A 23,819-nucleotide genomic window follows, 5' to 3' on the forward strand; every position below is an offset into this window, starting at 1 on the left:
GGTTGCATCGTCACTGTGTGGTGGGAAAACACTCACCTGGTGAGTGCTTAACATTTTCCTAGTGTCCCAAACAGAAATCGAACAACAAAAGAGTAACATTTGGTACCACATTGTGGCAAACTATTTCTGAATGCTACCTTGGGAAGAGTTACTCAAGTAATCTGCCCCTCTGGAGGGATACATGGAGGAATCCATCTGCTAAAAAGTCAGAAGCTATTGGTTTACTCACTTGCCTAAGACCACTTGTAGTGGCCTGCGATTCGAAGAAGAACTGGGATTCATGAGTGACTAGACTAGGTGAAAGACCAAGCTCTGTGACTTTGTACACATTTTAATTCACCAGTGAGAGCGTATGTACGTTATTAGGCTGTGTACTTGTGATTTTGCGTTCAGTTTCCTATGAAAGCTCTTATTCACAAATTGTAGAAGTGACATTTGTCACTTGCTAGTAGTGTAAGACGTATACGTTTGTATCCTGGCTTTGGGGTGGATACATCTTCTGGTGAATCTTCCCCATCTCATAGAAAAGGGAAAGCCATGGTCAGCAGTTGAGATTTGTAAAGTTAGCTTGCCTGCTGGCTGCTCTAACATGACATTTGCTTGAATGTTTACTAGATATCATGTTTGTCATGAATGTCATTTCCGTAACAGTATTTTCACAGGATCAGAACTTCTAGGCAATACTGTTAATGGCAAATCCTCCTATTAAGCTTTGGAAGGTTTACGTTTTAGACCTTGTTATTGAAGTTAGATTCACTTTCCTGTGTCATTCACTTATCTTTGGTAGGACTGAACGATGGGATTGTTGACTGTTTCCATTGAAGAAAATTGTTGTTCAGATGTTTCTAGAAGAATGTACGTTTAGTTATCTTACATTTTGGTTGGGCATCCTCCTAATCATTATACCGCTGACCTTTGTGATTGCATTTGTCTGCTCTTTTCGTCTCTTGTTTTCTGCTATTCGATTATCCTGTTCATCTGACGATTGTGCAGGTTTTTACCATCTCATTCCATGGTGCCAGAGGCACTAAATCGGCAAAATATGCCACATTTCACCGCACCCTGTCGACTCCAGCGCAGTACAGAGAAACCCCCTTCATTGGTGAAATGGGTTAAACAAATCATGTTTGCCTTTTGTTGGCATTGATATTCACCTTTGCAAAAATGTTTTAAAAGCTATTAATGACATTCTCTTATTTAATTGGGCAACAAACATGTGTAACTACACTCTTGTGTCAGATTACCTTATCAAAAGATTGGGCTTTCTAATCATAACCACTGTCCCATTGTAAAGTAAATTAATAGTCATATTATATTCTGTGCTTCAGCAAAGTGGTGTAACAAATGTTTGTTTGCTTCCATAATGGATTATTTGTTTCCATTTGTGTAATAAGGCTGGTAAAATGTTTGTGCATTGCCATGAAAACTAACATTATTGAGGTACCTCTGTTTGTGCGAAATATTGATTTTATATCTTTGGAGGCTTTAAGTGATTTTCATTTTTTAATGAAGATCTAAATTTGGATGGCAGTACCTACCCTGGAGTGAAGCTTAGACCAAGGATGTCACTGCGATCTTATGGAAGCAGAGAAGGATCATTGTCTGGCCGTTCAGGAGAATCTAGCCCTGTTCCCACGGGTTCGTTTCCAAGACGAGGGTTCATGAACGGAAGCAGAGACAGCAGTGGCTATTTAGAAGAGCTTGAGAAAGAAAGGTGGGTGCATTAACAAAAAACAATTTTTACTGTGCGCTTTGCTTGTTTATTTGTCTGGGAATACATATTTTACCCTTTCACTTACTATATTCTGGTATATTGTAAAAATCATGACTAATAGTTAATCCTTTCCCTTTCCATCCCCACATCCTGAAAAAGCAAGGTGGCCACACTTATTGAACCAGGCACGAGCATGACTGGGCTATGAGCCTTACCACATTGAAAACCTGTTCTAATGGACTCCTTCCTTCCACGGATTTCTCACCTATAATATCTACCTCCCAGCTGCAGCTGCTCTTGAGAAACCTTTCCTCCACCAGGGGGCTCAACACGGCTCTATGCCAGTTCTGACCGAGACCTATGCGCGCACCACGCTGGACATGCCTTCGGGGCCAGTACATATGGAGGTGCGTGCCCCGTGACCTCGCTCCCTTTTTTTCAGCGGACTCTGCTCGCTACTAGGAACACTGCTCATAGTTTAATTGTTATAACAAAAATTCTTGCTTTGCCTCTCGAATTTGTCACAATGGTGAATTCGATAAGGTCTTCAAGGTTCAAACCCGGCATGGATTGCTGGCACTAAATGTCTGTCGGACCCGCACTGTATATGCCTTTACTGTCTTGGTGAAGGTCACACCAATTAATGCACCCAAAGGCACTCCGAGAATGTGAAGCAAAACTGTTCACCTTCCTCCACAAAGAGAGAGCGACATAATACCCACTAGATGTCGCAGGATGCGGAACCCTGACACTGAGGAGCAGTCCCCTGTCCGGAAAGACAAAAAGCACTGCATTTCTTGATGGCATCACTTGTCTTTCCAAGCCACCATTCCAAGGAAGGCCGAGAGTAAGAGGCCCTGCGGGCACTTTTGTGACCAAGTCCTCTTCACAGGAGGAATAGGAAACTTTCTGTTTGAAGATGCCTGACATCTTTGCCAAAGCTCTGACGCATACAGCTGTGGCATCTGCACCATCAGCTTTGGCCTGACTGCTGTGGCCGAGCTGGCTGATTCCACCATGCTTGGAGGAGCCAGCAGGGAGACCGCAGTGCAACGCGACAAGGTCGCGAGGAAGGGGCGCTCAATTCCATCTTTGGACATCAGCCCCACCCGTATATGGTTCCGGACCAACAGTGCCGCCTTCAAGCCCCCTGCGCTGGGGCGTCAGCATAGATGAGGAGTTCCTTCCACCCCCAAGAAGGGCATTTATGTCATATTTGTCATATTTGGAGGACATTTATTACAAGGAGGGTGAAGACCCTTTTGTACTGGAACCCTTCCACCCCAGGCAGGTGAGAGACTTCTCAGGGGAGTTCAACAAGGAACAGGGTGGCTTGGTGAGCCTAGCAGCTGATTTGCGGGTTACAGGAGGCAAGTGGCCTGGACACCTCACCAGAGGTCAACATGATGCCTGCTGCCACCACTGGCATGCCTGCAGGCGGCTTTTCTGCATCTGATGGCAAAGGTAGTCGACACCCTTGGGCTGTCGGCCCCCTCGTGCCATATGGTGCAGTACGATTTGTGCAACGTTTTAGATAGGGGTACTAAGAAGGAGACCATGCTGCCTTATCAGGCAGTGGAGGGGCCCGTGGTAGAACTGGGGGCCAAACCGGCGTCTGTCGAAGAAGCACATGCTGGCCCATTTGGACATCTTATTTCTCTCTGCCTATGCTTCTGTGGAGAGTTTGCTGGTGCAGGCTACTATAGCGAGCCTCAAGACCACCTCATTTCCATCATAGCCCTGGGTTAGGGAGAGCAAACGATTGGATACATTGGACAGGAAGATGTTCGGCTCCTCGAGCCTTGGTCTATGGTGCATCAACGTCTCATGTGCCTTGGCCAAATTCACCTTTGGCCTCTGGTCAGTGATAACTGAGGTAGCAGAGCACATCCCTGAAGGGAAAATTCTGGACGGCTTTCAGCCCATTATTAAGGGCGGCAAGGACGCTTCCCGTCAACTTTTGCGGTCTGGCCTGGACTGCAGACTGCGTTGCTAGGACGATAGTCGCCACCACCGTTTTAAGGTGTTTTTCTTGGCTGAGAACATCTGGGTTCACCACTGATGTCCAAGAGAAGCTCCGGTCCTGGACTTGTCATTTGATGGCATGAACTTGTTCGACACCAGGCTGACTAGTTACCCCAGAAGCTCGAAGCATTTAAGGCAACTGCCAAATCGTTGGGGCTGGCGGTGCAGCAGCAGCTTGAAGAGAGCCTGGCGGGCAGGTGCAGAAGTTTTTGTCCCTTCTCCTCTTAAGCCCAGAGGTGTGGGTATGTGATTTAGTGCGCCTAGAGAAAGCGTTTCCGCCTCAGTACCCTCTGCAGCCCCTGATGCAAAACCTATGTGACAGACTTCTGTCATTTATCCCCTATGGGGGTGCAGAATTTCTCAGTTTGTCAAGGAATGGAGAAATATCACCTCAGACCATTGGAGCTTGCAGGTCATCTAGCAGGGATACTGCATCCCCTTTGCCTCTCACCCTCCAGACCAACCACCCTTGCCTCTGGAACCCCTCCTGCTGGAGGAGATCTGCCCGCTGCTGACAAAAGGGGCCATAGAGATGGTACCCGGCTCGGAACAAGGCAGGAGTTGGTACTCTTACTTTCAAATGGATTGTGTCCTCCCACGTAATCTTATGGTCTCTCCATATCCAGCTTTAGCTGTTTTGGAAAGACTTTCCAGCAGGGGGCACTGCTCGTCGATGCCTGTTGACTCGATGTCCCTCAAAGACCTCTGTCTCGATGTCAACGTCATTGATGGTATATAGCGCGCGCAGCGACCGTTTGCTTCAGTTCAATTTTTCTGCGAGAGCCATCGCTTCGGAAATCGGAGTTTAGTGATAAAGAATGGCATTGTCGTCGGCGTCATTAACTCCGAGGGGTTAAAAAAATGTCACGACTGAGGGAGAGTGAAAATGTCCCTTACGGACCCCCATCAGATGTTTCTGTGGTGCCTATGATCCACTCATTTAACATAGGGGTGTGAGTACTGCCTATCAATGACAGCGAAAGCCCTTAAAGAGCGTAGAGGGACGTTGGCTGCAGATAGGACTCCTAAATCCCCTTCGACGAAAGACAGAAGAAAGGTAAAAGGTCCCGATCATGTGTTGGTTCACACCACTCGTCATCCTTGAAAGAAAAGGTGCCAAAGATCTCTGTCTTCTTTGTCGAGTTCCTCACCAGAACAGGTCACTTGCCTGACAATATCAGCCTCATCGGCTGAATGGGAGGGATTCAGACTTAAAATGCTTAACGTATTTGAGAATGCGGCCTCGACTCCCCCCCCCCCCCGAAGAAAGATGAGAGCCACGTCCATGTCGACAATCCCGACAGAAAGAAGGCAAAGGACTCGGGCCTGGGTGTTCAGGAGAAAATTTTTCTGGAGCCCTCACAGGTTCCCTCGAGTAGAGAAAAGACTCCTTCGAAAATCAAGTAATTGGTGCGAAAGACTCCACCTCCGTGTCTAAAAAGTCCTCAACGCCACACCCGTCGAAGCGCTCCACATCGACGAAGACTTCAACGCCATTGTCGACACACATTACAAAACCCTTGAAGGATGTCGAGAAAACTTACATCCCACTTCCAAGGAAATACTTTTTTGAGTCAGTTTCCTCAATTTATGTGTATGTTGAGCCATCTTCAGATGAATCACGTCCATTTGGGTTACAGTATGGTGCACAAGGGGTCCTAGAAGCCTTGATTTCTGAGGAATCAAGAATAACAAATCTTCAAGAAACCCTACAGAGTGCAAGTGGGTTGGACACTTCCCCAGAAAATTGAGAGACCATGCTGATGGATCCTACATTCAACCAATGTCCAGGGTTGTAGAATATCTGGGTTGGAGTAGGCCTGCACCTCTGTTTGAACAGGACGACCTCAAGGATATTCTAGAAAAGGGATGCCAGGAGGACGCGTTCAGAGTGGACTGGGAGTTTCCACTCCTCTACGCGTTTCCTTCAGTCCCCGTCATTCCACGAGTAATCGGGAGGTTGAGAACGTTCAGGAAGTCCATGATCCTAATTGCTCCGGATTGGGCCGGGGGGGATGTGCTAACTGGACCTTCTGGACATGTCCATCTGCCCCTCAATACGTCTGCCACAAAGAGAGGACCTTCGCTTGCAAGAGGAGGGTCATGTTCTACATCCAGAGATCAAGACACTCGACCTTTATGCATGGTCTGAGAGGTTGATGTATAAGGATTGGGACCTCCGGACGACGTAATGGAGATTTTGCTTTCGGCCAGAGGGCCAACAACGAAATCTTTGTACTGCTGCCTTTGGAACAAATTCAGCAGCTGGTGCAGGGATAAGAATGTGGACACTTTTACATGCAATGTCATGTTCTATAATATTGGTCCTAATTTTGGATTTGATTTCCAACTCATTGAGACATAGTTGGCTGTCTGTGACGAAAAATTTCCCAAAGTTCAATCTCCCATCGCACTACTACTCCAATTGATACAAATTGAAAGTAACTCTTGTATCATTCATGCTCCTTGATAAAAGAAAAATGAGAATATGACAAGGCAAATCAAAAGACATATGTTGAAGCCCAAACCCAAAATCACCCATGCAGCAATTACAAACGTGCAGTAGTTTGTGAGAAGTGCCAACCAAATTAACCCACTTCCAGGCTTAAGTGTTGATGCTAGGAATTTGGTACACCTCAAAGGTAACAAAAAAGAGCCCTCGCTAATTCTTGTGTGGCCTGAATGTCTCTACTATTAGCGGTAAAGCAAAAGCATTGCAATGTGAATTGAAGCTCCCATTGCCTGGGATAATTTGAAGATGTATTGTGGCACATGGTATAGTGGTGCTGCCGGTAGTGCTGGGGGACATGGTGGTAGTGCCATATGGTGGTTTCTCCGGAACAGTAGCAAATAATTAAATCTGATACATCCCCGTAGTAAAAAAGTGGTAATAACATTTTTGTAATAATGCAAGTAAATGAACTGCTATATTGAGGACAGTCTATTCTTACCCAGCATCATGGTTGGCACTGGGCCATCCCCCCCTCTACTCCTTCAATGTTAAGAGGCCTGTCCCACTCCAAGTCACAGCTCAGTATCACCATTTTGCTGCTGCAGAGTCCTGTCTACCAAATTCAGGAATCCTTGGCATGTGTGATGAGAAGGCTGTCTGCATCAGATTGTAGCATCTGTAAACTGCTGTGGGCCAGGCTGGTCGCCATTGTATCAGAGGGGCCAATGAGATATCCCAGAAGGATATGGGTGTTAATCTAAATGGGAAAGTGACAAGGAATGAGAGTGAGCATCCAGAGCTTAAACACTATTGACATTTTCTGAGTGCTGCAGCAACTTGTTAAACACACCAGCAATACGCATACACACCAAGCCTAATCTCAGTACCTCCAAGGAAGTTTGTAATGTTACTGATAAGTATGTGCATGCACTGTTTTTTTTGTTTTAAACAGAAAAGGCAGAAGTAGTTCAACTCACAAATACTTGGCCAAATTAAATTCAAGGCTTGCCTCTAATTATTGAAGTACCTTTGGAAGAGAACTGCTTGGTGTCTGTGATCTTCCAAGGTGTAAGCATAGTTAACTTCAATGCTTTTCTGCCTAACATATGCCCCTCAAGCCATCACAAATCTCCCACTGGTGGTAGTGTCCCACCTGAGGGGAGAGAGTTTATTCCATTTTGACTGGTTGGTCAAAATATGCATGTGCCCCACTGTTTTGGATTATTCATGAATTTCAAGATGATCTATCTTTGCACTTCAAACAGGATCCAGTTAATTGGAGTGGTTCAAGATATTCTGGGGAGCCCAGGAGAATTGAACACGTCTTCCAAAACGAATGCCTGTTCCAACCTGACACTTGTCTGCAGGTTTCAAAGTGTTTCTGTGGTTTTGACATTTTGCATTCCAGCGACAAGACTTTGATTGTAGTCCCTGCATTGTGCCCTAAGGCAGCAGAGGTCTCAGTTTTGGGGAAACAGATGACCCGTTTACTATTCCTTGCAGAGTGCATTGAGATCTTCTCCAGTGGACTTCACTGACCAGTCTACTCATGGGGTGCCCATTCATCATCCATGTCCCCAACCTTTCTGCCCATCCTTTTAGTCGCCAGCCACTAGAACAATCGGAAAGCGATCTCCACATAAATGTCTATGAACTGAGGGTTACAAAACTTGTTTGTGGCAAAGTGCTTGGAAGTGCAGTCGACCAGTCGGGCTGCTGGCGGCGGCTGATGGTACCATGCCTCACCTTATTGAGTTAAGTCCACCTTTCACTAATTAGATCCCGTTATAACATCTACTCCTGGAACTTGTCTCTTGTAAGTCGTGGGCTGCCATTTGCTTTTAAGCATGCCCTTGAAGAACAAAGCTTACCAACTAGGAAGTATGGCACAGCACACATGTATTCAGTGTTAAAAGCCTCAAGCCAGCTCTGAAGTTGCTGGCATGAAGAATATAAAAACGGGTCCATCCTGGCACTATTGTTAACACTCAATTGGAGCAAAGAAAAATCATGGAATACTTTCATCTGAATATACCGTAAATGCCTGTCAATAGGGTGGCTGAGGGCACTGTAACTGTTTCCTCAGGAACTGATGATTCATTGTTGCCACCTATCGATAATAACTCTGTTAAATGTGTGTTGTAATCGCAAGCACAATTCCATTGGATACCCTCTTCTGAGTACACCTATTCTCTGTTGTGAGGCTCATGGTAACATTATAGGCTTTGATTTATCCAAGTCTCCCTACTTGGGCAAGACCAAGATTGTTGATGAGCTTTGATTCTTACAGTGAGATTGTTCTTTCCATCAGCCCAGAATCTAATGATACTGCTAATGATGAGAGCACTATGCTAACTATTCTTAAAGCTCTTTTTACGCGTTGCTTCAATATATCAAAAGAACAAAAAGCTATGGTGATGTGTGTAAGATTGCAGACATTGTTATAGAGAACAGCTCCTGTGATGGGAAGTATGCTTACTATGTTATCGAGTCAAACTCTGATTTATAATACTGACCAGCTGACATCGGAAGTGATTAGACATCTAGAGTCTAATCATACTTCACCCACTGTGACTGATGGCATGGAGTCTAATGAAGAAATGGTTCAATTGCAGCAACAAGATGAGGCAGATATTGTTGAGCAGCATGGTTCACCCCCTACAACCTCTCACGATGTGCGGAAAAGAGCTACAAAAAATAATAAAAAGGTGAGATCTAAAAATAAACAATCAAAGCTACAAGCGTAATGTAACTCCTAAGAAGGGTAATCGCAGAAAGAAAGTGATGCATTTCATGTGTATCCTCAACTGATAACTATAAGCTTATAAAGAGGATCATCTTAATACTAAGAAAAATAGTCTCCTCAACAAAAGAAATCTAAGGGGACAACAACATGAAGGGACTGATAACAAGTCTGGCCCTTTAACCTCTCTCATGGGTACACCACCACTTCCACTTCAAGTGTGTTGTGATGACACATATGGAGACCAAATTGGAAAACTGAAAAAAGTTGAAGACCCGTTAATGGGTAATAAATCTCAAGATGAAATACAGCCCTCTCTTCATTTTCGATCTGGTTGGAATGTCATTGCTGCGACTATCCAAAAGGCCAAAATTGGCAGTACTACAAGGACGATTAAAATCTTTGAACTATTCACATCAATTGAGTCTCTTTTTAAATGGAGAGAAGATCCTGCAACTCATACACTGCATTCCACAACTGCACACGGCTAGCACTAAGGATATTGAATTGGTTGGGCTCCCTGCGATATGTAGTACTAGTACCTGGGCATTGGTGCATTTTATTTCCCCAGTTATTGTTGGTCACCTAGTTCTTTTCTTTGAAAACCTTTTGAAAATGCGGTTTGAATTCACAATTATTAAACTGAAAACCGCCTGGATATCCCGATGAACCGGCTTAATGAACCCCTAAGTAATTTGAAAATGATCAAGAATAGTTCTGCCACAAATGGAGATGTTTCTTGTTATACTTGCGTATCCCATCCACAGACTATTAATTGTCTTAGATGATTCTTGGGGGCTTATGGTCTAGATTTTCTTAACCACATCCTTTTGGATTCTCCATCTTATTATACGTGGACAAATGGCAAGACCAGCAACAGGATTCATTATCTGTTCATTGCCCCGAGAATGAAAGAATATATTATTGCTTGGGCATGGTTAATAAAGGATTTCATATTCACATGCCAGGTGAGAGCAGGATACATTTACATGGTGACAGGATAACCTGAAATGAAGACGAGATAGAGAAATATAAGGGCCAATTGATGAGGAATATTCTACTTACTTGGGACTTGGATCAATTGGATGTGCAATCTGTTATGGCAGAACTTGATGGTGTTTTTCTATCTGGTTCTTTTGCTGAGAAATAGATCTCTACCCCCAAGAAGGCTCATGATGTCATATATGATGTTGCAATAGCTGCAAAAAAGGAGCTGAAATCTATTAGTACACAAATTAAGCACAAGAATGCCTATGTTCCTGATATAAAACATGCTATGATCACTAATATTGAGACAATATTGAAATTGGATGAAAATCCATAGGTACTCACAAATGCTCACTGGCAATTTATATTTAGTACACTTCGCTCTAATGGCGACAACACATTTTGGTATTTGTATCATAGGTTTATGTCTGGTGCACGATTAAGTAAAAGTAATCCCATCACTGAATTAATCTGGGTGAACCACTTTCTTAAATCGTATTATGATAATTCTAGAACTATTCCTGGTGTAGAAGATGATATAGTTGATTTTCTGTTTAGCTTTAATGTGGAGGTGGAAGATATCTTCATAATTATTAATTCACTTCAAGTATCTAGAGATCCTGGCCCTGATGGTATAATGTATATTGTGATAAAAAGGCCCCCTTCTTTTGGGCCAATTTATTACATAAATGTACCTTAAAATCCTTCGTGATCACATTATACCTCTAGCTGCAAGGGATCCATTCTAATACCAGTGTATGAGAAAGGCTTATGGGATGATCCAACTAATTATCGGCTATTGGTCATGGTTGACTCTACTTGCAAGATCTTTTGTAATTTTCTCTTGAAAAGACTTAATAAATCGGCCCTTGAAAGTAAACCTGTTAAACAAAAAACAAACTGGCTATCCCCAAGATATGGGAATGCTCCATAATATCTGGACCCTTCACTTCCTAATTTGTACGACATTAGCCTTCCCGGGATTAAAACTCTTTGTTTCATTGATTATGCCGGCGCGTTTGACAGTGTTATTTTACCTAGCTTATGGTACAAGTGGAAGCTTGATGATATCCTGATAGAAGTGGTTGAGTCTTATGTATCTCTTGTTCCTATAACTAATAAGCCAAGTATGATTTTTCTTGAAAGTAACCTGGCACCAAAAGCCTATAGGAAATGTGTAGGGATGTAAAGGCTATTTTGCCCTTAAAAGTGGTCACTCAATAAAAGGATACCTGAAAATGTTTAAGACCAGTATTATAGCAGGTATTCTGTATGGTCTTGAAATCTTGATGTAAAATCAAGTAAAGGGGCTTAACTGTATTGAGGATAAAATTTGGTGGCCAGTGCTTGGGCTAGCAAAATCCATCTCTATTGAGGCCATACGCAGTGAGCTTGGTCTCACCTCACTTATGATCTTGAGGAAGATCACCAGTAGCAACCTTTACTTGAAAATCATGGGTGAGCAAGCCAATGAGCATTCTTCGTTTGGGCTGTTTTCTTTCTAGACTCCTTAACAAAGGTTGTGGGAATTACAAGGGAACGTAAACGTTTTGTGAGTTGTTCCGTACGGACACTGAGTGGCCATTATCGCTACAGTTTAATTTTGGTGTGCTAATGAAGGATTTAAAGAATAAAGTGCTGGCTTGGGATCAAATTTATAATATGGACAAAGTGTCCTCTAAGGAAAATATGATGTTAAGCAGGGTTTTCCCTTTTTAAAGCAGTTTGATTACATTGTTAAGACTTCTACTGCAGATCTGAGAAGGTTTGTAATGCAATTACGATTTAACATATTCTCAACCTTATCCCATATTGGTTCCTGGAAAGGTGTACCGCTTGAACTAAGAATATGACTTCTTTGTAATGAAAATATTGATGAAACGGTTCAACAAATTTTGTCAGCATGTGCTGAACTTGCAAAATGTTTATGTTGCGGGAATAACCTTTTATGTTGCAGAGTATATGAAATGTGTCTAAAATATTTGCCCAAATTTGGTTTGACCAATTTTAGTCTTGTTTGATTATGGCTTTCTTTGGTTGTGACTGCCGCTTCTTTTCATTTATGGCGAGAAGCTGAGAAACGCATGCTAGGTTATAGTACCCATTTTATGTATGTATTGGTTTTTATTTTAACGTTTGTGTAACTTGTATAATCTTATTGTATACTAGTGTAAATGTTTATTTTGTGTAAACCATATGCACTTTAATTTAGAGGAAGTTCCTATGATTCTAGATGTACATTGCATTATCTCAACAAAAAGGATGGTGTGTGTTCTCTTGCTGTTTGCAGGGATGCCATCTCTATCTTGTTTTGGGCCATACGTGACTGGGCCTTCTTCTCAGAAGGCCACCCGGTGGGAAAGGATAGGGCCCTTGTAGATCGTCTGAGATTGTAAGAGGAGACATTGCACTAATGGTAATTAAACCAGGAGGGCTGAGGGCCCACATTTGCAGCATGATGTCAACAATTACAATTACCCCAGGGTGACGTATTTGCCTACAGTCAGTACTTGGTATCCTCTGTTCTGATTCAGGAATTTTCTTTTCCAAGGCTCTGTTGGGAATGCTCCAGCTGGTGGTTGGCTCTACAGTATTGTGTACACCTTACCTGTATTTTTATTTGATGATACTAGTGGCCCCAGACTGGACGAAGAATTACATTTATGATTGAAAACTCTTGGGCATATCAGTTTGGCACTGTGAAGACTCAGTGACCTTTTCAGGCTCCAAATGTTGCACTCAACAGTAGTTATTGGATAGTGATCATTGATTCTTGGAGAGTAAGGAATGATGTGCTGTGTGTATGTGGAGACTGAACTGGTGAGTTACTTTGTATTCCTGGCTAGTAACTTGCAACTTGATATTTTTACTCCCGACCTTTTGCCTGAAGCAGGAGGAGAAATTTCTCATCCACGGCTACCAGCCTTTGCACTTCATGAGAGCCTGTGGTACCGAAATTCAGCCCCATCACTATATCTTCATGATTTGATATTGTTGGACTCTATTCACTCCACTAAGGCAGTTTACAAAGTAAGTGAGAAAGGTTTGCTCTCACATGTTGGGTGAAGGTAGAGATGCACTCGGAGCTTAAAATGATTCAATGATGTGCATTACGTCATCAAGGTTTAAAAAAAAAAATGTTTTAGGTGTTCCAGGTCTGATCTTGGCTACAAGATCATAAAACAGTTGAGAGAAAAAGGTCCTCCGTTGTACACCGAAGGGCAAGACTCAGGGCACACTTTAGACAGTTTGTGAAACAGTTTTTATCAAGAAAGTATGAATGATTGAACTTTCCAAAATGAAAAGGAAAGGAAAGTACAAAAAAGAAGAAATTCAATTCATAATGATTAATACAAGCAAGTATTTTAAATCTCACGAAATTGAAGGTAATTAACACATATTGCGTATGATGCTTATGGGTTTTCCTTAACAGACATATTAAATCAAAGTAAGGAGTTTGACATACAATAAGTAAAATCAGTTTAAAGTCAAGGCGACTGTTTTCATTAACTCTGGGCGTAGTTTCCTTAAAGTCCCGATTAGAGTCCCTACTCTGTTCGGTCAGTGGATGTTCTCGTCACGAGAAATTGAATTGAATTGAGGTTTAATCGGGACGTTAAGGAAACTACTCCCGGAGTTAATGAAAACAGTTGCTTGACTTTAAACTAATTTTTTACATTACATGGCTACAACTGCAATTGGAGTGCGGTGAGCAGCCATTGCAAAATCTCTAGTTTTTGTCTTTATTGGCAGCACTGTTTGGAGTGCTGCGGCCCTGAAGAAAGTGGTTCAATCCCTATACCCCTGAAACTGGTAGGCCGAATTAGATCTTTGTCAAGCAAAGGACCAGTGGGTTGCTCCAAAGGTCTATGCAAGTGGATAGTACAACACTTGCCCAAGAGATATGACACTTTGAGAACATCATAACACATAATGTCATATTGGAGAAGTAACATGGTTCACTAACCAAATGGGAGTTGTTTCATATCTAAGAATTTTTATCTGTTTTTATTTTTAAATTGCCAAGCAAGCGAAAAAGAATAAATCAATTAGATTTCACCTGCAAGGCATCGTGCACACTAGTTTTGTTCATAAACACAAAGTTGTGCTTTTTATACAATCATAGTAGTTACTGTGCTATAAGGGCAAGTCTCTGATCTATCCCCCAACCCTAGGTAAGCGGCTCACCAGCGTTGTCTAGGGCTAGCCACCACACTAGGGAATAGAGAGAATGGTTTGAGGGCAAATATTGTTATAGTTACACAGAAGGTAACTCTAAAGAGAAAAAGAAACAGAATCGACTCCAAATATCTGTCATTAAAATAGACATTTTCGTTTTATTCTCTCGAATTGAATGATTAATTTTAATTAATGGCATTTAAGTTGTTTTTTTTAATCATGATATACATAACACAATAGCATTTGCTACATGTTGGGAGTGCAGCCCTCATCACTGACCCTGGGCCTTGGTCTTTATCTCAGTTGTAGCAGAAGAACCATGCTACACACTGATCTGGCTTGGGTTTCACCTCCCTTATCTGCAGACGGAACAAATGGTTATAATATTTTTTGCAACTGTTAAATGCCCTGCCCTGATGCTTGCTCCTTCTCCTCCTGAGCCTCTCTGTGCAGATAGCAATATATCAAATATTTGTTTTAAAATCGTATTCTATTTGTTGTTCTACAATTATCTAAGTCGCTGTAGGTCTCTTCTGGCATTTTATTTAGTGCTTGAAGGCATGTTGCCTCTATTAAGGGTAGCAAAGTCGGCCTCTCCCCCCTGACCCCCCCCAAATACAGGTATAGTTTTGTGTGTTCCTTTGTGCGAGGGCAGTGGGAGGGGGGTCGTACTGACCATGACCTACTGCAGTAAACACTAAGGTTCTTGAGAAACACATGATGGTTCACCACAAATACCCACATTCACAATCATTGCCTTCATTTTTAACATTAAATGTTAAGGGGCTCAATTCTCTTATGAAGAATAAAGCGCCAGAAAATCTATTGGGCAGAGATTGTCTGCTTGCATTAGTCTGGAGACCCACCTTCATAAAGATGAACAAGAACAAGGGCAGCAAAGGAATTAATTCTTCTTCCAACATCATGCACCTGGCCCTGGGAAGAAAGTGGGGAGAGACATTCTCTGGGACTGGTGACTGGTTCGGGCAGTGGCATAGTGTCATCCTTAAATACATTTCAATACTTCAATGGGGCCATTTCTAAAATCTCTGGGACTGGTGACTGGTTCAGGCAGAGGCATAGTGTCATCCTTAAATACGTTTCAATAACACTTTTTGGGAATTATGGAGCCCAGGAATCCCGTTTCAGTGCTCTCACCATCACTTCCTTGGCAGACATGTTATTGAATGTCCCTTTGAGTTTCTTATCCTGTACTGCCACCAGGTAACCTGGTTCCTCTGCCCGGCCATTGGCTCTCCTCCATTACTTTGACATTTTTCATGAACATTCAGGTCACAACACATTTACATCACCCTCCAGGCTCGACATTCCTGGTCGTTGCTTGTGTGTTTGCTCCTATCACTTTTGGAACATCTGGCGTTAGATTGCCCTCTTCGCTTGTCAATCACTTGGGTGTACTGCGGGTAGGCCTGCCAAACGATTTGGCGGTGCCCTGTGACCAGAGATGAACCCTTTTCTTTCTGTCAATGGCCTGGGCAAGGTCCCCTGCCTCCGCACCTTTACCTGTATCTTATAACGTAACCACAACTGTTTTATGCACATCCTCCTTTGCATGCACAATCCAGAGAAACTTGAACTCAGTTGACATTGCTATCATTATAGCTTCTTGTGGTATGCCACTGCCGGATTGTCGCATTTTTTTTTGTTGCACTGCATTGTGATAAGTCTGTACTAATAATTGAGATGTAAGATATTCATCCGTTAACCAAGTGAGTTCCTGAACTATTACCACCAAGTGATCTACTGTATCTCCTTTTAATTGCTTTCTAGAAAATCATTTTCACCTATTCAGTATCACCCTAGTCTTGTTTCCAATGTATGTTCTCAACTTTCACAGTGCGTTCTTGTACTTGGATATTCTAGCGAAGCCCCCTGTCGTCTCCATCTTTTCCACCAACTCGTTGATCTGATAAACTCGTGCAAATCTTCAGGCATTCGTTAATGTATGAAAGATGCTTCTTTAGTCATCACTCCAATTTGCACCTGACCCGCTCAAATAAACTTGGAAACTGTCCATCCGCAATTGCCACTGCACCTGGGGTCTTAGATGGTAAGTGTTGACGTGTTTTGCATGATGAAATAGAAGCACAACATTCTTACAGTTAATACAACAAACTAATAATGTTTGAATAGCAAGCCAAATCAACATAAATGGCTAATAAGAGAATGTTTTGGTACTGCCGAAGTCTGCCCTTTCTGTTCTGTGCATTCCACGCAAGAGTGTTTGCTTACACATTAGAATTGCCCACAGGTCATCACCCCCGCCTAGTATTGCTGGTTGAAGAAACTAACCCTCTGTGGTGTTTCTTGTGGTCTGGGGAATGAAATGCCTTACAATACGTACACCATTCATGAAGTGTGGAAGTTGTATGATCTGTTCCCACTCCTCTGCATTCTGGGAACTAAAACACCCTATGTCCTTTGCAGCCGCACTTCGAATGTATATATATATTCCTGAAACTCCTCCAGAGGTTGCTGGCTGGTATTGCCATTTATGGGCCCCAGGGCCCCAATAAACATGCAATACGCTTGAGGTATGTGGACCAATGCAACAACTGGAATCTACCTGCAAAGCTCAGCCCTACCTGGTGTATATGTTATTGATAGGGAACATGCCAGCAGTGACACCCGTGCATACATGTAACGCTAAGGACCGTTGGTAGTGCACACCCATAGATGCTGTGCACAAAACATTGCTTCTGCCACACCCACTGGTATAGTATCCACTGGAACATTCTGAGGCATTTTCAACTGTGTGGCTGGCCAAAGCACCAGCCCACTATCCACCGGGTCACTCATAGCTTTAGATTTCAATGCTGCTGTCATCTCCCACCAACTGTGTGCCATGCTGTTGGTGTTTGGCCAAATGCAGATGACTTGTTTCATGCAAAACCAGAGTTGCTTATAAACTAGACACTAGGCTCTCATTCTGCCATGTAGTTTACAGGATGCTATATCCAATCCCTTTTACCACTTGTTACAATAATGATAAATGCCTTGGCTGGAATAACTGAACAGAAGGTTTTAAATCTTGCCCAATCACCTCTGACCTACAACTGACTCTGCCAATGGCAAGGGATCCAAGGACGCCACATGACATAACATTCTGTTTGGAAGTTTGAGGTAAGGGATTTGAGGAGAGTAAATATGGGGAAAACAACGGCTAACAATGTGCCACAGAGGTTCTCTGCTATAGGACTTCGAAATGAGCACCTCTTCTCAACTGAGTTGGGCTGGATACCAGCCTTCTGGAATTGAAAGCTGACCTTCTCACCCACAGCCCTTTCCTGCCACAGTTAAGGAATAATAAGGTATTGAAGCAAACAGAAAACACAATGGCCATACATTACATTGTGGGAAAACAGGGAAGGACAATGTTATGGGCTTGTTAATGCTTTAACAAGAGAGTTCACTTTCCCTCATTAATGGAAATATCTCAGTTTTTTGTTGGCCTTAGTAGTTTTTACAACTACCTATAGAAGTATCTAGAACATGTGAGCTATCCCAGGAGAACTGGGATATTGATGTTTGGGCACTACCACAGAAGGTCTGTACTGAACAAAATCCTCCTCGTTAAACAGGTGGGCGGAGACTCTCTCAAAATGGTTTGAAAGGCCTGTTTTAAAAGGTATTCTGTGGTTTTTGTCTCTGGGGACTACCAGATATTAATCTGTTTGCCATCCCAGAAACCACAAAATATGAAGACTTTGCATCTAGCTATCCTGGTACTATCTTGGGTGTGATGCCCCTGTGATGAGCTTATGAAGAAAATTTGCATTTGCTGTTTCTCAGATTCCAGTAATGTTCGGAAAGTGTTGATGTTCAGGATTCGGAAGAATCTATGATTTTAAGTTTGTTTATGTATTGTCCCATTGGGAGGTCGTTTCTGCTCACTAGGAGAGGCATTTACCTTTGTGGTACAGTGAACCTTGGAGTGTGACAAGCCTAGTGACAAGCCTAGTTGGTTAGGATTATTGTTGGTCTTCAGAAGAGAGATGAAATATCAGAGGCCAGATGTAACCTGCACTAGTTACCAATTGAAGCAAGGATCCAGTTTAGGCTGCTTGTCAAAACACACAGATGTGTCACGGACACTGGCCCTTGATATACCTAGCAGAGGCTCTGACTCTTAAATAATATTTTAGGGCATTGAGAGCTAATAACACCAAACAACTAAAAAGTCCAACATGCAATCTCACTCAGGTTATGAAAAGTGCCTTCTTTATGGCAGCACCTAAGGCATGGAATGCTATCCCTCCTGACCTAAGATATTAATTCTATGGCAATCTTCAGGAAGGAGATTAACACATTATTTTAAAAAGGAAGATTTGCCCTCCCTTTTTTCTTCTGTCTCCCATGTAGAATTCTTGATTGATGTGTCGGTTGTTGTGAATTGTTATGTATGTTGCACCCTTAAGCCTCTGGGTTCTATGGAGCACATAATAAATAAGTAACTAACTAATTTTATTGTCTTTCCTGGTTTGCATGAAGAGGGTGGAAGATCAGTGAAGTTACACAACACTTTGCTGGTCCCATTTATGTGCCATTCCAAAGTGCTGCATGTGCCCTACAGATATGTTATGCCGATATCTGACATTGAAGTGAGAATAAGAAGTACCATATTTTTCAAATGTTGGTGTCAAACCCTTTTTTAGCAACCGATTAAAAAACAAACCAAAAGGTGGACCAGTCTTATTTTTCACTCTGAAACCCTTTGGAATTGTTGCAGTGAAAATTGAGGAGAGGCAAATCCCAGGGATGCACTGGTTAACTAGATGAGACGATGGCTCTTTATGGGTGCACCTTGAAGAGATCTGATGAAAATGATCTAGCAATGATTGAATTGAACTGAAAAGAAATTTCAAAGTTGTTAACATTCAACTGCAAGGCATTGAAAGTAAGATTGCTTTGGTATGGGAAAGGTTGGTTAAACCCTAAACAAATGTTTCCCTTTCTGCTTTGGGTTCTCTGATATATATGGGACGATCAGTAATAGTCTGAGAACAGACAATATGAGGATTTTTGATTTCTAGGTCAGAGAGCCGATTCATTTTATTTGTAGTGCACCAGTGCCCACAGGCATCTGGGTGCAACAATCGCACAGTATGACAAACATAAAGAGAAGACAGGACATTCAGACTCTTATTTGACCAGAGCCCAAAGAAATAATCCATTATTTGAAGAGGAAGAGCTTCTGGCCTCTTCGAAACACCAGAGTGTTTTCTTCTAACCTGATAGCCAGCGGTGCGAAGTTCCACAGCTTTGTCGCATTAACTGGGAATGATCAGCCTAATCCGTTTGATTGTCTACATTTAAACAGTATTAACCTTACTGAAGGCTGAAAACCTCATATTTCTTAATATTCACTCTCTCACACGGTCAGAGGTAGACCACAAATGTTTATATAAAAAAGTAGAAACTGACCAGAAAACTAAATTTTGATTTAGCTAATCTATACCTGATAACCAGATGGACTGCCTCCCTATACCTCTAGTTCTGAAAAAATGGACCAAATATATACAATTCATACACAAAGTTAGAACATTTTTAATGAAAATTACAAAGGATAAAACACTGATAAAAATGTCCCAAATGAACACGACATAAGTGAACATGACCCGACATAAAACACATGGTGAATATAAAATGCAACTGAAATACTCAACTCACAAACACTTAACCACATTTAACAATTGGAACAACAAATGACTTCAACACCTCATACACTATTTGGGTGTTATAGCTCAAACATGAACAAATCCCGACATGTTTCAGTTCTTCATAGCTGTAACTGCACAAACTTTCTTCAGGGGAAAAAACACCAGAAATGTCTTGATTACCACCATGCAATCCGGGGCCACAAAGATATTTCCAAATTCAAAATAGAGGATCCCTCCTAAAACAAAAATGAAAAAAGAGAGGGGCCGTCACCATATACCACCATCCGTTATCACATATAGTCAGCATTAGCTAAAGACATAGCTTAACACTCCCGTCCACATACCCGTAGTGGGAATGTCCTGGAAAAAGTCCAAGGGTTACCATCAACCCTGCCTCGAATTTCTCAAAATTACATACCTTTTAATGTGATATGCGTGGGGCTGGTGTCACAATACACCCAAACTCACGTCTTTTTAGAAGTAGAAGGGATTGTGCCGCATGTGTGGTCCTCTTTCTATTTTCAGTTCGCACTGTGGACTGCGGGACGTATTCCCAACGGGACTTTTTGTCATTATTCCCAGATGCTGATTGAGACGCAGCATTTTGGATGCAAATATATTAACATCCTGGGTTTACATTTGACCCTTTCGTCACCGTCCGAGTCGCTGGACAGTGCACAAATCCTATTGTACTGCGGACTATGTGATGAGAGTATCTGATACGTCCTCTTTCTACTCTTAGGAATCGGGAAGTTTGTTTGTATGACTTAAGTAGAGCGCGCGAGAAGTAGCTTCAGCGTTCACAGTGGAGTGTCCTTGTATATGGATCTCGCCTGTACTAGACTACGTTTTTGGCTGCATTGTTAATAAGGTATGTAGCGATGCTGTTGATTTTGGCACGTTGCAGACTATACTGTGATACGCAGCAGACAACACTACTTCCTACATCTATTGAGATTGAAACAGTATACACATTCTTTTTTTCCCCCAGCATTATATCTAATTGGAAGGTAGCCATTCGATACGCTTCTGCACTCCAGCAGACAGGATCACTTGTTTTGTGTCCTTGGGCAATGCTAACAGGCTATGAGGTATGCTTATGGCACTAGTGGTTAATGGTGATGGTATACAGTGTCTTTAGACGCCATTTGGTGTTTATGTTGGTGATGGGATAAGATATGCCAATTCTGTGGCTTCGTATTAACAGACAACCGTGTGTGTTGTTCTGTGTTTGTTTGCAGGTCTGTGTGAGACCCACAGCTATTCAGGAGCAATAAAAAAATAATTTAAGAGACTTGATATATGAAGTTTCCGGCTAGTATAGGGTGTATTGTGACACCAGCCCCACACATATCACATTAAGAGGAATGTAGTTTTGAGAAATTCGAGGCAGTGTTGATGGTAACCCTTGGACCTTTTCCGGGACATTACCACTACGGGCATGTGGACGGGAGTGTTAAGCTATGTCTTTAGCTAATGCTGACTATATGTGATAACGGATGGTGGTATATGGTGACAGCCTCTCTTTTTTCATTTTCGTTTTAGGAGGGATCCTCTATTTTGAATTTGGAAATATCTTTGTGGCCCTGGATTGCATGGTGGTAATCAAGGCATTTGTGGCATTTTTTCCCCTAAAGAAAGTTTGTGCAGTTACAGCTATGAAGAACTGAAACATGTCGGGATTTGTTTGTTTGAGCTATAACACCCAAATAGTGTATGAGCTGATGAAGTAATTTGTTTTTCCAATTGTTAAATGTGGTTAAGTGTTTGTGAGTTGAGTATTTCAGTTGCATTTTATATTCACCATGTGTTTTATGTTGGGTCATGTTCACTTAGGTCATGTTCATTTGGAACATTTTTATCAGTGTTTTATCCTTTGTAATTTTCATAAAAAATGTTCTAACTTTGTGTATGAATTGTATATACTTGGTCCATTTTTTCAGGACTAGAGGTATAGGGAGACAGTCCGTCTGGTTATCCGGTATAGATTAGCTAACCTTGAAAATCAAAATTTAGTTTTCTTGTCAGTTTCTCCTTTTTTATATAAAATAAATTTAAACAGTTCAGCTGCCCCAAGTTGGCAGAGCGCAGCGGTCTGTTTGGTAAGTAACGGGAAACAAAGGACTTCAAGTAGGACGGAGCTGTCCCAAAAAGACATTGACGTATGAGAGTGTTTGTTTTAAAAATGACGCGTTGCTTCACCGCCAGCCAATGTAGATCTCCTATCGGATGAGATATGCTCTCTTCTTGATTTTTTTTTCTTCTCAATAATGCACACTGTTCTGTATAGTCTGACATCTTGCCAGGCAGGTGCTGTTCGTTGCTGTAGTCCAAACCCAAGAGAATGGTTGCTCGAACGATGGTGGCACAGTTCTTTTCCTTAACAAATGGTCGGATATAGCTAAGCAGACGGCGATAGTACTAACTGTTCCTGCTGATTTGATTCGCACAGGCTTCTGTGCTCAGTGAAGTTTCCATTGTGATGCCTAAGGTCTTTACCTTGCCCTGGACAGTGATGACATAGTTCTTAAAATTAAAACTTTTATACTCTGAACTCAGTTCAGCACGGGTGTGCCAGGAACCAAAGATAAGAAGTTCAGTTTTGTTGCCGTTTAGGCACATCCAGTTCCTAGTCATCCAGGACTCTGAGGTTGTAAGCACCTAGGAGGTTGAGGGGGTCGCGTCCATGATCGCCGCGGACCTCCAGGGCCAAATGAGTATCATCTGAATGTTTTGTAAAGAACACGCCCAAGTCCTCTAGAAAAATCAGAATGGTATTAGATACGAGTTAAAAAATACTGGCTCCCTGTGCCACACCACATTTAATGGATGCCAGCGGGGAGAAAGTGTTGGCCCAATGGATTTTGGATACCTAGTTGAATAGAATTGATTGGACCCATTCAACAGCCCACCTTGAGCAGTTTCCTGAGTGTTCAAGTGACAAGAGACGTCGACTGTGATTGAGCAGATCGAAGGCAGCAGATAAATCGAGCAGGACCAGCACTCCAGCTTTTCCCCCATCCATGATTTTCAACATGTGGGGCCTGTAGGTCGATGAGGTGCTGTCTCAGTGCTATGTGCTAGCCTAAACCCTGATTGTTGCTTATGGAGGATATTCTTGGACTCCACAAAGCTTTGGAGTTGCGCAGTAGCACACTTGTCAAGAACCTTTTAGAAGAAAGTTGCAGTTGGTGATCAGCCTGAGGTTACTTGGGTCTTTGGGATCTAATCCAGGTTTATTGAGCAGAGGGGTCACTATGGCTTCCTTGATGGATTCCGGGACAAGATTGTCCCTAAAGGAATACTTGACCATACGTGTAAGAAAAAGGATTTCAAGTTCTTGATGTTCAAGCACTATTCTCGGGGGAAGGATGTTTTCAGACCAGGATGTGGGTCGCATAGTAGACAACGTTATCCTCATATCATAGGTAGTGATTGGTACAAAGGGACATTTGGCAAGGTAGTGCAGTGTGTTTTGGTTGATTAGGGGTTCTGGAATCAAGAGCGACGGGGCTAGTGTCTTTAATTTTGTCCCTAGCCTTGAGTATTTTGGCCTCAAAGGTGCCTTGTACTTCCAAGCAACCTGCTGATGTAGGCTGGACTGTGATGAACAGGACATTGGGCTTCTCTAGTGATCTGAGGATCTCAGATTGTGTCTGACCAGTGTCATGCCTTGTTGATTTGGTCATTGTAAAGCATTTTCTTTTATTTCATGATATTAAGTTTATACAATTTTCAGAAGCTTTCCAGTGGTTCTTATTTCGGCTGATGGACGCATTAACCACTGATGTCACAGTTTCCTTTTTTCTTTCTTTTGAGCCTTGAGTTTGGGTGAGAACTGCTTTTGATGCCTGGGGTTATCCCTAACCGATTTCCACCGCATCAGGGATATTCTATCTAGCATATCCCATTCCGGAAGGTGGAAGTAAACAGTCACCAGTGATCCATATGTGTCTGTGTGAGCCATGATTTGTTAAGCTGGGTGAGATATCTGAGGGAAGAACCTTGTTAAAGTTCATACTGCTAACTTTTTGGTGG

At 42.4% G+C, this 23,819-nt stretch overlaps 1 protein-coding gene across 6 annotated transcripts in view; it reads left to right on the forward strand.

Moving 5' to 3' along the window:
- Positions 1–23,819, forward strand: part of APC (APC regulator of WNT signaling pathway) — a 1,243,184-nt gene that overhangs the window by 646,019 nt on the left and 573,346 nt on the right. For 5 of the 6 annotated variants that reach the window (XM_069625497.1, XM_069625496.1, XM_069625498.1 and 2 more), the window contains one exon: positions 1,513–1,714. In XM_069625497.1, coding sequence (XP_069481598.1) covers positions 1,513–1,714 — 202 coding nt within the window. The remainder of the gene's footprint in view (positions 1–1,512; positions 1,715–23,819) is intronic. The other variant, XM_069625501.1, reaches the window with a different exon arrangement.

Source organism: Ambystoma mexicanum, chromosome 6p, assembly GCF_040938575.1.
Source record: "Ambystoma mexicanum isolate Mex_15411 chromosome 6p, UKY_AmexF1_1, whole genome shotgun sequence".
In the NCBI taxonomy this organism is placed as follows: domain Eukaryota; kingdom Metazoa; phylum Chordata; class Amphibia; order Caudata; family Ambystomatidae; genus Ambystoma; species Ambystoma mexicanum.